This window comes from Podarcis vaucheri, assembly GCF_965113315.1.
Source record: "Podarcis vaucheri genome assembly, chromosome: 17".
Classification (NCBI taxonomy): Eukaryota; Metazoa; Chordata; class Lepidosauria; order Squamata; family Lacertidae; genus Podarcis; species Podarcis vaucheri.
Genome location: NC_138755.1, coordinates 36,455,713 through 36,470,904, shown reverse-complemented (window position 1 = coordinate 36,470,904; position 15,192 = coordinate 36,455,713). Strand labels below are relative to the sequence as shown.

Here is a 15,192-nt window from a genome sequence, read left to right as displayed (position 1 = left end):
TCCACACTTCCTTCCAACATAGGTTTCTGGGTGGGAGTTGATGATGGTGAGGGTTTGCCAAATGTGCCTTCCTCTTAGTGCGATTATCCCTTTCGTCCTGAGTTCGAGCGTCTTCAAAACCCATGACACTTTTGGTGAAAGGCTAAGGAGTAAACCCTTCACAAATCCAGAGTGAAGTCCCTCAGCCAGGCAAATCTACTAAAGGAGCGTGTGACGCAAGGCTGAGGGACAGTGTGATTCAGGAGAGGGTGGGCCTTGAGAAGAGTCTCTAGGGCGAGATAGAGAGTCTTGGAGGATCACACTTGGTCCTCCAGGGCCTGAGGTTCCTCAGAACAAGCAGATCTTGCAACAAAGTCCTGCAGTGTGGAATGTCAGTGCGTTGGAGCACCAGCCAGCCACTCCCCTTCCCAGAATACTCATTCTGCTTCTCCTCCGCTGCAGTTTTCAGTTGTTGCCTCTCAACAGCATTCTGCAACAAGGGAGCATGTCCAGTCCTCGCTGGGCTGTTTTAGGGGTCAGCCCCTCTTATTTTTCTTTTAATACACTGCTGCAAACCTTGTAGTTCCCTTAAGTCTGTTGGTATCTCCCTCTCGAGTGCGGATGGCTACATAAGCTTTTCCCACTTTGAGACTGAGCTGGCTATTAATAGAGATATCTCTCTATATAAATATTCACACATTTAGCATCAATCATATTTTTGGCCTCACCAGATGGGTTTTACTAAACGAAAAGATTATCTTACACTGGAATGTGATCTCACTTGTCAAGGACCTCCTCCTTCTCTCTCTCCCCCTCTTGTCTCCCACCTCCTCTCCCTCATTTTTCTTTCTTTTGGGGTGCTTCAAGACTGTAGCTCTTTTCAGCTTGGATTCAGTCACATGCCAGCAAGTTCAGGTTGTGCTGTTACAGTTGACGGGTGGTCTTGCACAGCAAACCAACTTCTCCAAAAGACCTGATTTTTTGCAATACGGAAAAGGGAGGGCAAATGCCCTGGAAAGTGTGGGGCAACTTCTTCTTCTTTGGCAATCACTCATTGGTGAGTAAGATTGTCTTCCATGAACAAGAGCGAGAGTGTCTTTACATTGGCTCATGGAACTAGATGGGGACTCGCTGTCAAAGACAGCATTTCCATATTGATGTTTTTATTATGCTTTCATTTCATCTCAAAATCACTTTAAGGTGTATCATGGGAAGTCAATTCATAAATGAAACGAAAGGAATGAACAAATTAAGAATATCTCCTTCTCTTGGGAGCACATGGTGCGATGTTATCATATTCCAAGTTTTGCCTAACATATACCGTATTTTTCGCCCTATAGGACGCACTTTTCCCCCTCCAAAAATGAAGGGGAAATCTGGGTGCGTCCTATGGGGCGAATGCAGGCTTTCGCTGAAGCCTGGAGAGCGAGAGGGGTCCGTGCGCACCAACCCCTCTTGCTCTCCAGAGTTCAGGAAGCTATCCCAAGTCTTGCAAGCCCGGCGGGATGTCATGCGGGCTCTCAAGGCTTGCGGGCAGCAGCCTGCACCCAAAAGCTGGGGACAGCGGGGAGGCGCAGCGCCACCACCCCGCTATTCCCCGACCTGATCTGGAGGCTGGCGGGGGGAGAAGCAAGCCTGCTTCTCCCCCCGCCAGCCCCACAAGCTCGGGGAATAGGGGGATGGCGAAGCGCCGCCATCCTGCTATTCCCCGACCTGATCTGGAGGCTGGGGGGGGGGAGAAGCAAGCCTGCTTTCCCCCCGCCAGCCCCACAAGCTCGCGGGATAGCGGGGCAGGCTGTCCCTGAAGGCAGAAAAAGGAGACGAAGCGCTCCGTCTCCCTCTTCTAGCTTGGGGGTGGCTGCGCAAACCTGGGGGGAAATAAAAAATTTTCCCTTGATTTCCCCCACCCAAAAAATAGGTGCGTCCTATGGGCCGGTGCGTCCTATAGGGCGAAAAATACGGTAATTGCTCCACTCGGTCTGTAGGGGAGGAAGAAGACATATTACCTATTTTGTTTAGTTCAGTGTTTTAAGTTGTTGTTGTTTAGTTGTGTCCGACTCTTCGTGACCCCATGGACCAGAGCACACCAGGCACTCCTGTCTTCCACTGCCTCCCACAGTTTGGTCAAACTCATGCTGGTAGCTTCGAGAATACTGTCCAACCATCTTGTCCTCTGTCGTCCCCTTCTTCTTGTGCCCTCCATCTTTCCCAACATCAGGGTCTTTTCTCTTCTCATGAGGTGGCCAAAGTCTTGGAGCCTCAGCTTCAGGATCTGTCCTTCCAGTGAGCACTCAGGGCTGATTTCCTTCAGAATGGATAGGTTTGATCTTCTTGCAGTCCATGGGACTCTCAAGAGTCTCCTCCAGCACCATAATTCAAAAGCATCAATTCTTCGGCGATCAGCCTTCTTTATGGTCCAGCTCTAACTTCCATACATCACTACTGGGAAAACCATAGCTTTAACTATACGGACCTTTGTTGGCAAGATGATGTTTCTGTTTTTTAAGCAGAGTGTTTTCAGTAGTAAACCATAACTTCTGCTTGGTGGATCCACTTGGTGGATATTGTCAGTCATGTACTTGTATGACAAGGACAAGTTATCTTTAGCACACTTCCTCCTGGGGTGACCTGATACTGCTTCAAACAACATATTTGGTTGAACTCGAATTGTCTTTGGCTCTCAGTCAAGACAGGCAGAGTTATTTGAATGGGCAACACCAAAGTGGGTGGTTATTTCATCTTTCAGATTTAGCTGTGCTTAGACGCTTGGCATTTCCCTTCCACTTTACTATTTCAGTATATTTGCCACTGTCTCTTGCATTACTGCCAACGGATATAAACATAACAGGAGCTCCAATATGAGAGATAAATATAGAACCATGTTGCTGCTCTTTGCAAGATTGCATTTCAGATTTCTAATGGAGAGAGAGGGGTAGAAGAAGCATGCTTTGATTTTAGTGTCGTATCTGGAAAAGCAGCACATTTCATAGGAATGCTAGAAGCTCAAAACGAGCTGGGCATGATTCTGCTGCTTCCTTGCAGTATCCTGTCAGGACATGTGGCAGCTGAGATCACATATTCATTTTAGTTCATGTCAGGATGGATAAAAACCAGTGATTTTTTTAAAAATATCACATTTTTTAAAAAAATTAAACTGGATATTTTAAAAATTTAAATCGGATTTTTAAAATTTAAATTGGATTTTTAAAAATAAAATGCTCTTGGAGGAAAAATCTTTCTAAAGATAGTTTTGTATTTAAGTTACATTATAGTCCAAAGGCTATTCATCAGGAAATAAAAATTTGTTTTTAATTATGTAGCACGAGTCTTTATATGCAATGCTTAAATATTTTGGTAAATGAACTCCATTAATCCATTCACAATGTCTTCCAGAGGTTTCTGTAAGATTATTTGGGGCAGTTTTTCTAATGAGAAGATATTATCACAGATGTTTGTTTTTGCAGTTCTCAAAAGTGTGAATTTGTGTCTGCAGAGATAACGTGCCTTTTCTTCACAAGAAAAATGTTATAGAATAAACATGCAGAGTTGAGAGAGAAACCTTAATCCCATTGTTTTTTTGCAAATTTATATCCACAGAATCAACCCCTTACCTCTTAAATGCTAAGTTCCAATAGGGTCAATGAATAGATTGTTTGGAGTGGAGTAGATCTGCAGAAGTAGCTAAGTGTGAAGCAGTAAAAATGAAAGCGCAACCTTGTGAGCAGAATACTCCATGAGTCTTGGGATCTTTGTGTGATAATTGTGCAAGTCGGTAATTTTTGATAAAACTGTAAAAACTACTCTGAAAATCTATTATTCCAAAAAATGAAACCTTCATCTGGTTGTAAATATTAAGATTACAGCAGCAAGAATGAGTCTTTCTGTAAAAATAATAATGATTTAAATCAAGTCTTACTGACTAGCGATTAAATCGATTTGATTTAAATCAAATCTATTAAGTTGTGGGTGAACATATCAGACGCCACAGCGATTCTTCAAACAGCTCTTGTTTATTCATAGGCCAGAACAGAACTGAACTAAAGGGTTCAGCCAGCCTGCTTATATAGAGCTCCACTACAACGCAACTGTAACACTTTCTGTAACTATCCAATCACTGAACGTCACTTTCAATCCCTTATTTGTATATGTGGACCTGAGTGAAAACTATCTACAGTATCCCCCTGCTGGCCCAGGGTGAGAACTTCAGTACATAACAAAATCCACTCTGGCTCATGTCAACATCTAAGAGGACCTGAGCATTGACAAATGCTTGGACTGTCAAGAGACACTTATGAGGATGGCTTGCAACAGAGGAAGGTAATTTGTGGGGCCTCCAGAGTTTATTAGACTCCAACTCCCATCAGCCTCAGCCATCATGGCCAATGGCCAGAGGTGATGGGCTTTGTAGTCCTGCCACATCCAAAGAGCCCCCGCCCTGCCCTCTACAACCCTGTCATAGAATGAGAGCCAAATTTGGACCTTAACATTGGCTTAGTTTATCAGGTGAATTTGCCTTTTGGAATCATAGAGTTCGACGGGATCTAGTTTAACCCCTTGCAATGCAGGAATCTCAACTGAACTAAACTCTTGGGGGAAGCGTATTTATTTAGCAGGCAGAGAGCACCCCCAGGAGATGACATCACCGTTCCTGCTGTGAAAGAAGAAGTACCGTATTTTTTGCTCTATAAGACTCATTTTTCCCTCCTAAAAAGTAAGGGGAAATGTGTGTGCATCTTATGGAGCGAATGCAGGCTGCGCAGCTATCCCAGAAGCCAGAACAGCAAGAGGGATTGCTGCTTTTGCTGCGCAGCGATCCCTCTTGCTGTTCTGGCTTCTGGGATTCAGAATATTTTTTTCCTTGTTTTCCTCCTCCAAAAACTAGGTGCGTCTTGTGGTATGGTGTGGCTTATAGAGCGAAAAATACGGTATTTCATCCCTGCTTATCCATGTTCCACTCCACCACTAACTTTTTCGGTTGTGGAAAGAAGAAAAGCAATCAAGGAGAGAGATATTGAGTGAATAACGGGATGGAGCAATGGAGAACTTCTGAAACAACAATGGGATATTAGCTCTGCCCAAGGCATGATGGAGAACAGCAACAACTGGGAAAAGATAGACATAATATTTTACAAAGACTGGAAGAAACATCACGGACAGAATAATTGCCACACACGGGAAGAACAAGGATGTAGTTTGAATGCTTCTCCTGTAGCTTTATAAATCATTTAATGTGTCAATTTGAATGGAAGACGTTAATATTGCAGTTGTTGTATAAGGGATTGTTATTTTGACTGGAGTGCAATTGAAATTAATAAGAGTTTGGAACGCAGAAATAAAGAAAGCCACCAAACCATCAATTATAGCACGCGGGGGGGGGGGGGGCACCTAAATTATATCATTTGGCACCCGAAGGATTGGTATTAGTAATTGTTTTATAATTTGGCATTGTTATAATGAGGCTATTTTTGGATTATTGTAATTGAAAACTAATAAAAATTATTATCAAAAAAAGAGAGAAGAGATATTGAATGAATAAAGGCTCAGGGAAATAAATAGTTTGTTGTTGTTTAGTCATTTAGTTGTGTCCGACTCTTCGTGACCCCCTGGACCAGAGCACGCCAGGCACTCCTGTCTTCCACTGCCTCCCACAGTTTGGTCAAACTCATGCTGGTAGCTTCGAGAACACTGTCCAACCATCTCGTCCTCTGTCGTCCCCTTCTCCTTGTGCCCTCCATCTTTCCCAACATCAGGGTCTTTTCCAGGGAGTCTTCTCTTCTCATGAGGTGGCCCAAGTCTTGGAGCCTCAGCTTCAGGATCTGTCCTCCCAGTGAGCACTCAGGGCTGATTTCCTTCAGAATGGAGAGGTTGGATCTTCTTGCAGTCCATGGGACTCTCCAGAGTCTCCTCCAGCACCATAATTAAAAGCATCAATTTTTTGGCGATCAGCCTTCTTTATGGTCCAGCTCCCACTTTCTTACATCACTACTGGGGAAAAATAAATAGTTAACCCCCCTAAAAAACAACAACACGCATATGTTGGCAGTCTCCTGTGGATGCATCTTGTAGGTTGGCAGGAAGAGAGAGTGGAAGCCATTTCCCGCTATTCTTCCACATTAACCCTTATTCTCCTATTTGAATTACATGATATAAAAGTGCTAGACTTTGGACTGGATCGGGCCCATATGGTTTTGGAGGGCTGGGGTTTTTTCCCCCTAAGAAGTTCCAAGCAAACCTCAAAGCCTTTTGGTGCAATGGGATACCAGTTTGCTTGAAAGTGAGGTCCCCGAAGTCTCGCCCTTTCATTTTCCTGAAGATTAGAAGTGGATTTTCTGCTTGTAGCTGGCAATGTTATGGTTGTCAGAGAGCATCACCCTTCATAAAGGCCCTTTGAGGTGGGGGTGGAGGGTGGAGGGTGGGTTGCCATTTCTCGGCTGATTTGCATGCAGTTTTCCTCTTTTAAGTCAGATCATTTCTGAAGATTTTTCCTTGCAAGAGTTTTTTGTATTCTGAGAGTGCTGTGGCCGTGAGGCCTGTGAAAATCTGCACCCTATTAATGCATGTAGCAGGAACAACAGAGAAGCTTCTCCCATTTGTCGTGAGAGATAAATACCGGTATATAAAATTCTGCGAAACAGAAATAGAGAGGAGGGTTGCTAATTTCACGATGGGGGGGGGGGTACAGTATGCAAAATGCGGAATATGGGGATGCAATCACATCTTGAGAACAAATGAATTCAGAAAAGGGTAGCTGCTACTTTCTTCCTTGCAAGAACCCATCAAGAATGTTTCATAGCCAATGGTTGTACTGAAGTAACTTTTACTCAAAGTTTAAATGAAAGGCCCTGACTAACTCAGGTTTCAGTTAATTTCCATGAGTGTGTTATAAGAAAAACTGCTCCCTTTCCCTTATGGGGGTATTCTGGAGCCTGTATAGAGTTCTTAAGTGGGTTCACCTATCGGCAGGAGAAAATAATAGAGGGCAACCAGAGTATACTGAGAAGCAAAGCGACTAGTAAGCCTGATCTTTATTAAAGGGACTGTTGCAACAGGGTCCCCACTCACCACACACAGGAGGAAGAAGAACCCTGAACAATGGTGCGCAAGCCCTTATATAGATTTTTGATATTGCCCACCCTGTAGCCCAAGACCTTCCCCCCCAAAAAAATCATACGACACAGAAATCCTGCTATCTGCCTGGGTTTCCCCAGCCACTCTGGGCGGCTTCCAACAGAGTATTAAAATACAGTGGTCTGTTAAACATTAAAAGCTTCCCTAAACAGGGCTGCCTTCAGATGTCTTCTAAAAGTCTGGTAGTTGTTGTTCTCTTTGACATCTGGTGGGAAGGCGTTCCACAGGGCGGGTGCCACTACCGAGAAGGCCCTCTGCCTGGTTCCCTGTAACTTGGCTTTTCGCAGGGAGGGAACCGCCAGAAGGCCCTCGGAGCTGGACCTCAGTGTCCGGGCGGAATGATGGGGGTGGAGACGCTCCTTCAGGTATACTGGACCGAGGCCATTTAGGACTTTAAATGTCAACACCAACAGTATGAATTGTGCTTGGAAATGTACTGGGAGCCAGTGTAGGTCTTTCAAGACTGGTGTTATATGGTTTCGGCGGCCGCTCCCAGTCACCAGTCTAGCTGCCGCATTGTGGATTAGATGTAGCATAGGACTCCTAATCTCAGAGTTGTGGGTTCCAGCCCACGTTGGACAAAAGATCCCCGCATTGCAGGGGGGTGGACTAGAGGACTCTCACAGTCCCTTCCAACACTACAATTCCATGATTCCATGACACGTGGACACCTGCCAGTCTACATTTTCCTCCACAATGGTATACAACACACTTCCTTGTCCAAACACACATGTGGGAGGGGCAGGGGAAATCAGTCATGAGCTAGCCGGAATGTCAGTCTTCTTAAAAGGGAATTATTCGGATAAGAGGGGTGGGGAGGAACCAGGGTCATGCCATGAAGGAGGCGTCCTGCCACCTTTGTTAACAGACCTGGAAGAGATCATGGGTGGGGTTGTCACCATCCCTGTAACAAAAGATACAAGGAAGGAAAGGAGATTGCAGAGCTCAGAGCCAAGCTGCACAATTCCGCTACACCCATGCAAATATATTGTAGGGGAGGGGAAAAAAATCTAATTTATGAAAATGTAACCGCACAGGCAGGGAAACAAGCTAAGCTGTGAACTAATCTTCTGCTGGCGGAGTCAGCAAGAGGATTAAAGAGTGCGAAAAGCACTGGCGGGGAGAAAAGGAGATCTGTCATTTGTGACTTGATCTGTTCAGAGTATTGTAAAGTGAGCATCAGGCCTGGGGCGGCTCAAAGGAACCACAGGTCCTTTGAAAGATTCCCATCTCTGTTGAGATCCCAAGTTCTGCCTGAGGCACGGGAAAGGGAATAGGGGTGGACTTTGTTTCGAGAAAGTGCGACAAAGCCATGAATGAAAAGATCTGGAGACACACAGGGACACAGGCACAAAAACACACACACACCTTTCTTCAATCTGAACGGCATTCCATTAAATAAATCAGGGCATCCTGTGAAGCAGGCAAAGGCACAGACTTTGAAATGTACTTTTGAAGTTGGGTTGTGCTGGTATCAAAACAAGAACAATAAAAAATTATGAAATCCCCCAGATTCCCATAATGCTCATTAGGAAAAAACAAAAACAAAAAAACACAGAGCATATAACAAACTAGAAGGAATGGGCTTGATTACAAATGGGCAGAGAAGCAGCTGTTACACACAACCCTGAGTCCCAAAGGGGACTGTTAAATATTACCCCACTGATTATACATGAATAAATTAGTGCCCTTGGGTTAAGATATAATGAGGTACTTACTGACACATAAAAGCCCCCTCTTTGGTGGAGCTTTCATTATCATCAGAATGGACAGCTACAGAGGCAGTCGGTGATATAATAGCAAGCACCACCAAAAGCTCCATTCAGACAGCTCTTTGTTTGCTACATTTTTATCCTGCTCCAAATAACTCCGAGGCATCTCTCACCTGCTCCCCCTGGTTTTATCCTGACAACAGCCCTGCGGGGTGGGTTAAGCGGAGAGAGGAGGGTGAGCCCAGGACCTCCACACACATGGTCCAGGCTTGTGCATCTGAGAGATCAGTGCTGCTAACGCAGTGGTTTGACTTCACCCCCGGAGGTGCACTCCACTGTCTCTCGAGACAGACAGGTGCCGGAAAAGAAAGATATCAGGTTATATTTATATATTGGGGGGAAACTTGGTGGCTTTTCAAGCTTGCAAACAGGGAGCCATCAATGAGAGGTTAAAGATGCAGAATTTGCCAGCCATTATCTCAGACCCTCCCAGTGTCCCTTTTTCCAGGGACAGTCCCGGATTTACAGAAGCCATCCTGGTTTATGATTTGATCCCAGAATGTCCCACTTTTCCTTAGGACACCGCTATTTTCATTGGAGAAATGTTGGGTAAGTCACCTGAAGGCAACCCTGTTTAGGGAAGTTTTTAATGTTTGCTGTTTTATCGTGTTTTTAATATTCTGTTGGGAGCTGCCCAGAGTGGCTGGGGAAACCCAGCCAGATGGCCGGGGTATAAAGAAATTATTATTATTTATTATTATTATTATTATTGAAATGAAGAAGAAGAAGAGTTTGGATTTGATATCCCGCCTTTCATTCCCTTTAAGGAGTCTCAAAGTGGCTGACATTCTCCTTTCCCTTCCTCCCCCACAACAAACACTCTGTGAGGTGAGTGGGGCTGAGAGACTTCAGAGAAGTGTGACTGGCCCAAGGTCACCCAGCAGCTGCATGTGGAGGAGCGGAGACGCGAACCTGGTTCCCCCGATTACAAGACTACCACTCTTAACCACTACACCACACTGGCTCTCATGTTGGAGGGTATGCCGTTATGCAACCCACAAGCCAAGGAGATAAGTAACTATACAACCTTTAGAAGGCATCTGAAAGCAGCTCTGTAAAGGGAAGTTTTTAACATTCAATGTTCTGTTGCGTTATTGTACCTTCTCTCTTCTTCTTTGGCGATCACTCATAGCCGAGTAAGACTGTCTTCCATAAACATGGTTTAAACAATGAATCTGTAAGTGACTGTGGAAGCCAATTCTGGACCCACACATCCTTCCACAGTGGGGACATTGGTTTCCGGGCGGGAGGTGATCACGGTGTGGATTTGCTAAGCATGCCTCCCTCTTAGCACATTTCTCCTTTGTGTCCTGAGTTCGAGTGTCTTCAAAGCCCATGACACCTTTGGTAAAGGCTGTTCTCCAGTTGGAGCGCTCGCAGGCAAGTGTTTCCCAATTGTTGGGGTTTATACTACATTTTTTAAAATTTGCCTTGAGAGAGTCTTTAAACCTCTTTTGTAGTCAGAAGCTACCCATAGTGGGCAGATAGGCAGGGTATAAATACAACAACAGCAACAACAACAACAACAACAAAAATAGAATAGGACGTCCCTATTTTCAGTGGAGAAAGGTTGAAGGGCATGTTCCCCTAATGCTTAAAAAGCCCTGCAAGTCCAATTTGACCAGAGCCAGTTTCAATGCCAGCAAAATGAGAATTCAGCCCGGGCAGGGAGATCTGGTGGGGATTGGGCCCATGAGGCCAGTTCCACAAGCCATGCACATGTGACCCACACCTGAAATCATATACAACACCAGGTGTGGAGCAGGTGGAGGCTGGATGGGCTGAATGGCCGAGTCTGCCATAGGGAACTCGATTATGTAGACGATCCCTGCGGAAAGCTGCTTTCTCAGCCAGCTGGTTGTTGGGTTTGGGAAGCACTGCACAAAAGACTCCGACAAGCTGGTGGGTCAAGCCACAGCCTGAGGCCTGAGCAGGTAAAAAAGGTAAAGGATGGTTAAGTCCAGTCAAAGGTGACTATGGGGTTGTGGCACTCATCTTGCTTTCAGGCCAAGGGAGATGGCGTTTGTCCACAGAAAGATTTCTGGGTCATGTGGCCAGCATGACTAAACCGCCTCTGGCGCAACGGGACACCGTGAAACCAGAAGCACACGAAAATGCCGTTTACCTTCCCGCTGCAGTGCTACCTACTTATCTACTTGCACTGGTGTGCCTTTGAACTGATAGGTTGGCAGGAGCTGGGGCACAGCAATGGGAGCTCACTCCATCATGGGGATTTGAACCACCGACCTTGTCCAAGTGACCCACACCTGAAATCATATACAACACCAGGTATGCAGCAGGTGGAGGCTGGATAGGCTGAATGGCCGATTATGCAGATTATGCAGATGATCCTTTCTCAGCCAGCTGGTTGCTGGGTGTTGGGGAAGCACTGCACAAAGGAATTTGACAAGCTGGCAGGACAACCAACCGAGGCCTGAACATATTGCAGGCAAACCCCCCTGTGCTGTGGTTTCCACCAGCCTAAAACTAGCTGGCTGTTAGGTACTTGGGAAACCTTGACGTCAGGTGATTGGCAGGTGGGTTGACACACACACACACACATGCCAATGTTGGCCTGCAGGAATGGAGACACAGAATTATCTGGCCTGCTGGGCTACGAAATCCCAGCTGGGTGCTGCATCTCACAATGCGGTGGCTCCATCAGAAGGCAGAATCTTCTACCCAGGACATTCCTGTGCTTACCACAGAAACCTGGACATGCTGGACCTTTCGCTAGTGCCTGTCAGCTGTCTAAGAACAGCAGGGGACCCATATGGGCTGCAGCACAACATGTGCCTTGGATTTTCAGGGGGGAGAGAAATTCTGAAACATTGCCAGGTCTCAAAATTAGAACCACAGGGAAAAGGGGGGTGGGGTATCCCTGAGGTTTAGATTCCCAGCTGTAGACAGCAGGGGTGCCAACTTGAATAAAATATTGGGGGGGGGGGGGGAATAAGCCCCACTCATATAATTGATATTGTGATGAGGTGCGTGCACAGCTCCATATTTCACAATCAATATGGGGTCTTCAACTTTTCTATGGGCTTCTTCTTCACAGCTCTCAATTCTTACGGAAAAAATGTACCCGCTATTCTGTACCTTTCTGCAAGGTAAAGGTAAAAGTACCCCTGACCATTAGGTCCAGTCGTGGCTGACTCTGGGGTTGTGGTGCTCATCTCGCTTTATTGGCCGAGGGAGCCGGCGTACAGCTTCCAGGTCATGTGGCCAGCATGACCAAGCCACTTCTGGTGAACCAGAGCAGCACACGGAAATGCCGTTTGCCTTTCCACCGGAACGGTACCTATTTATTTACTAGTACTTTGATGTGCTTTCGAACTGCTAGGTGGGCAGAAGCTGGGACCAAACAATGGGAGCCCACCCCGTCACGGGGATTCGAACCGCCGACTTTCTGATTGGCAAACCCTAGGCTCTGTGGTTTAGACCACAGTGCCACCCACATCCTTTACAGCTTTTTGTAAGCTATGCTAAATCCATCAAAAGTGCCATGCATTGAAGTACCCACAACCCCTTGCATGTAGAATCATAGAATTGTAGGTATTTAATAAATTTCCTCTCAAAAAAAGAGACAGGGGGCTGCAGCTTAATGGCAGAAAAGGGTAACGGTAAAGGACCCCTGGATGGTTAAGTCCAGTCAAAGGCGACTATGGGGTTGCGGTGCTCATCTCACTTTCAGGCCGAGGGAACTGGCATTTGTCCACAGGCAGCTTTCCAGGTCATGTGGCCAGCATGACTAAAGCGCTTCTGGCACAACAAAAACACCGTGAGGGAAGCCAGAGCACACAGAAATGCAATTTACCTTCCCGTCACAACGATACCTATTTATCTACTCACACTAGTATGCTTTTGAACTGCTAGGTTGGCAGGAGCTGGGACAGAACAATGGGAGCTCACCCCATTGTCGGGATTCGAATCACCGACCTTCTGATTGGCAAGGCCAAGAGGCTCTGTGGTTTAGACCACAGCGCCACCCGCTCCCTTGGGCTTATTCACACTAGTCTGAAGTAAGTTTGACTGAATGCAGTGGGATGGACTTCTCAGTAAACATGGATTGGATTGCACGAGTCAACCTGACAACAAGACCGGACCAGAACACTATTTTCACTTGAACACCTGTCACTCCATTATTTCCCCTCCTTTCCAGCTGGGTCTGTAAGTCTTCAGCAGCCAATGGAGATAAAGAGACTACCCTCACCTTTATTCCAGGGGTTTTCAGACAACCAATGAGCTGTCTCTGTGCTCTTCCTCTGAAAGTGCAGGCGGTTATTTATGTATGCCATTACTGTGGCCTGTGTTTTGTTAGCCCCCAAATGGAAAACGAGCGAGATCCCAACTAAAGAAGAATGGCAACTTAAACTGGTGGAATATGCATAGCTTGCAGATCTAACTTATAGAATAAGAGAGCAAGAAGAACATAAGTTTAAAGAAGACTAGAAAATGTTTATTGAACATATGGGGGGAAATCGTGTACGCTTGAAAACATGGGCAGCATTAAGATAAATTCAACAGTGGAAATAAGTTTTGATGGAAGTAATAATGGAATACTGAATGGTTTAGTTTACATAAAATATGCAGGGATTTATGCTGTGCAAAATGAACCATGGAAAGAAAAGCAGGGAAGTCATTGATATTTTAAGGTTGTTCAAATGAATATTCTAAATTGTAAAACAGAAAATGATAGATAGATAGATGATAGATAGATAGATAGATGGTGCAGGTGGAGGTGCTCTCTCTTTGGTACTGGCGCTGTTGGAATGGTGGCACCCCAGAGAGTGGGCTGCTTTGCCTGCGCTCCTGCCCAAAGCAGTGCATCACTTTGCAAGTGAATGTTCCCGCATCAACACCCACCTTTCAGTGTCTCTGGTGATGGGAAAGTAGACAGCTCCCATTAAGGCTGCAAACGCACTTCTGAGGAAGGAACCGCCATTTAACTTGGTGGTACTTATTTCTGAATAAAGATGCTTAAAATTCTAATACAGCGGTTTCCAACCTTTTGGGGGCCATGCCTCCCCTAGGCATCTCTAAAATCCTGACAACCCCCCCCACATATAATTCTTATTATTCAAAAAGTGAACTATTCACGTGGAGGAAGCCTAAAAGCCCATTAACTTGGTCGAAACAAGCTTCCAAATCGCCCCCCTTAAAAATCAAATTGCCCCCGTGGTTCTAAGAGGTGATTTTAACTGTCCAAACAGACAAGAAGGGTATTTATCTGGAACAAGGAACAACCATGAAAACATTCAGAAATACAAGCATTTCCCGATTGGCGGACTAACACTAAGGCGTAGAAATTTTGCGAGGGCCAGTCTATAGATTGCGACCTTCGGAGGGTGAGCGACACCCCAACCACCGCCCCCCAGTGCAGTGGCGTAGCGTGGGTTGTCAGCACCCGGGGCAAGGCAAGTAATTTGCGCCCCCTAACCCGTGGATTTGCGCCCCCTCACCCTAACCCCCAGATGTTGCGCCCGGTGCGGCCGGCCCCCCTTCACCCCCCACGCTACGCCACCGCCCCAGTGCCCCCACAACCCACAGAGGCTTACCGAGCTTGCACTCGCCGTCGTGCGCCTTCCGGACGCGCTCCCGGCCGCTGTGGAGGGCGCGCCAGCTGTGCAGCTGCAGGGCGCACACGCTGCTGTAAGAGCGGCCGTCGGAGCCGCAGACGGCGCCGTCTTCCTTGCAGACGCAGCGCCCGGTGCCTTCTTCCTGCTCCTGCTCCTCTTCCTCGGCGGCAGGAGGCTCCGCTTGGCGCTGGCTAACGCACACCAGCCCCGGGCCGCAGCGAGCGCCCCGCGCCCCTCCGCACCGCTCGCCCTCGGCGCTCAGGCACCGCTGGCAGCAGCCGCACTCGTCCCGCGCCGTCAGCTCGGGCGCCGCGCACCGTGCCGTCTCGCACAGCTCGGGCCGGCAGGGAGCGCACGCTGCCGCCGCCTCCGCCGCGCTCCTCGACGCCAGGCACAGCCAAAGCGCCAGGAGCGGCAGCAGCAGCCGCGGCGGTAGCGTCGAGCTCCAGACGGCGGGCATCACGACGAGCTGGGCAGGCAGACCAGGCGGGCGACGGCAGCTCAGGAAGGAGCCGTCTAAAGGGGCGCAGCGTCGACGGCAGAGTCAGGGGAGGTGGGTGGGGATGGCGAGAGAGACGCCCCCTAGACGACCACGCCTCCGCACTAAGGAGCCTCAGCGCGCGAGCTGACTGCGACCTTCCTGCGTGCGATTCCTTAGCTACAGTTTTGAACTCAGCGGAGCCCGATTGCCAGCACCTTGAGGCTCAGGATCAGGCGCAAGCGCTGGTTCTGGA

General features: G+C 47.2%; 1 protein-coding gene across 1 annotated transcript in view; it reads right to left on the bottom strand.

Moving 5' to 3' along the window:
* Positions 1 to 14,977, bottom strand: part of IGFBPL1 (insulin like growth factor binding protein like 1) — a 40,124-nt gene extending 25,147 nt beyond the window's left edge. Inside the window, exon 1 of the mRNA XM_082205196.1 lies at positions 14,438 to 14,977. Coding sequence (XP_082061322.1) covers positions 14,438 to 14,918 — 481 coding nt within the window. The 5' untranslated portion in view covers positions 14,919 to 14,977. The remainder of the gene's footprint in view (positions 1 to 14,437) is intronic.
* Positions 14,978 to 15,192: the final 215 nt, after the last annotated feature.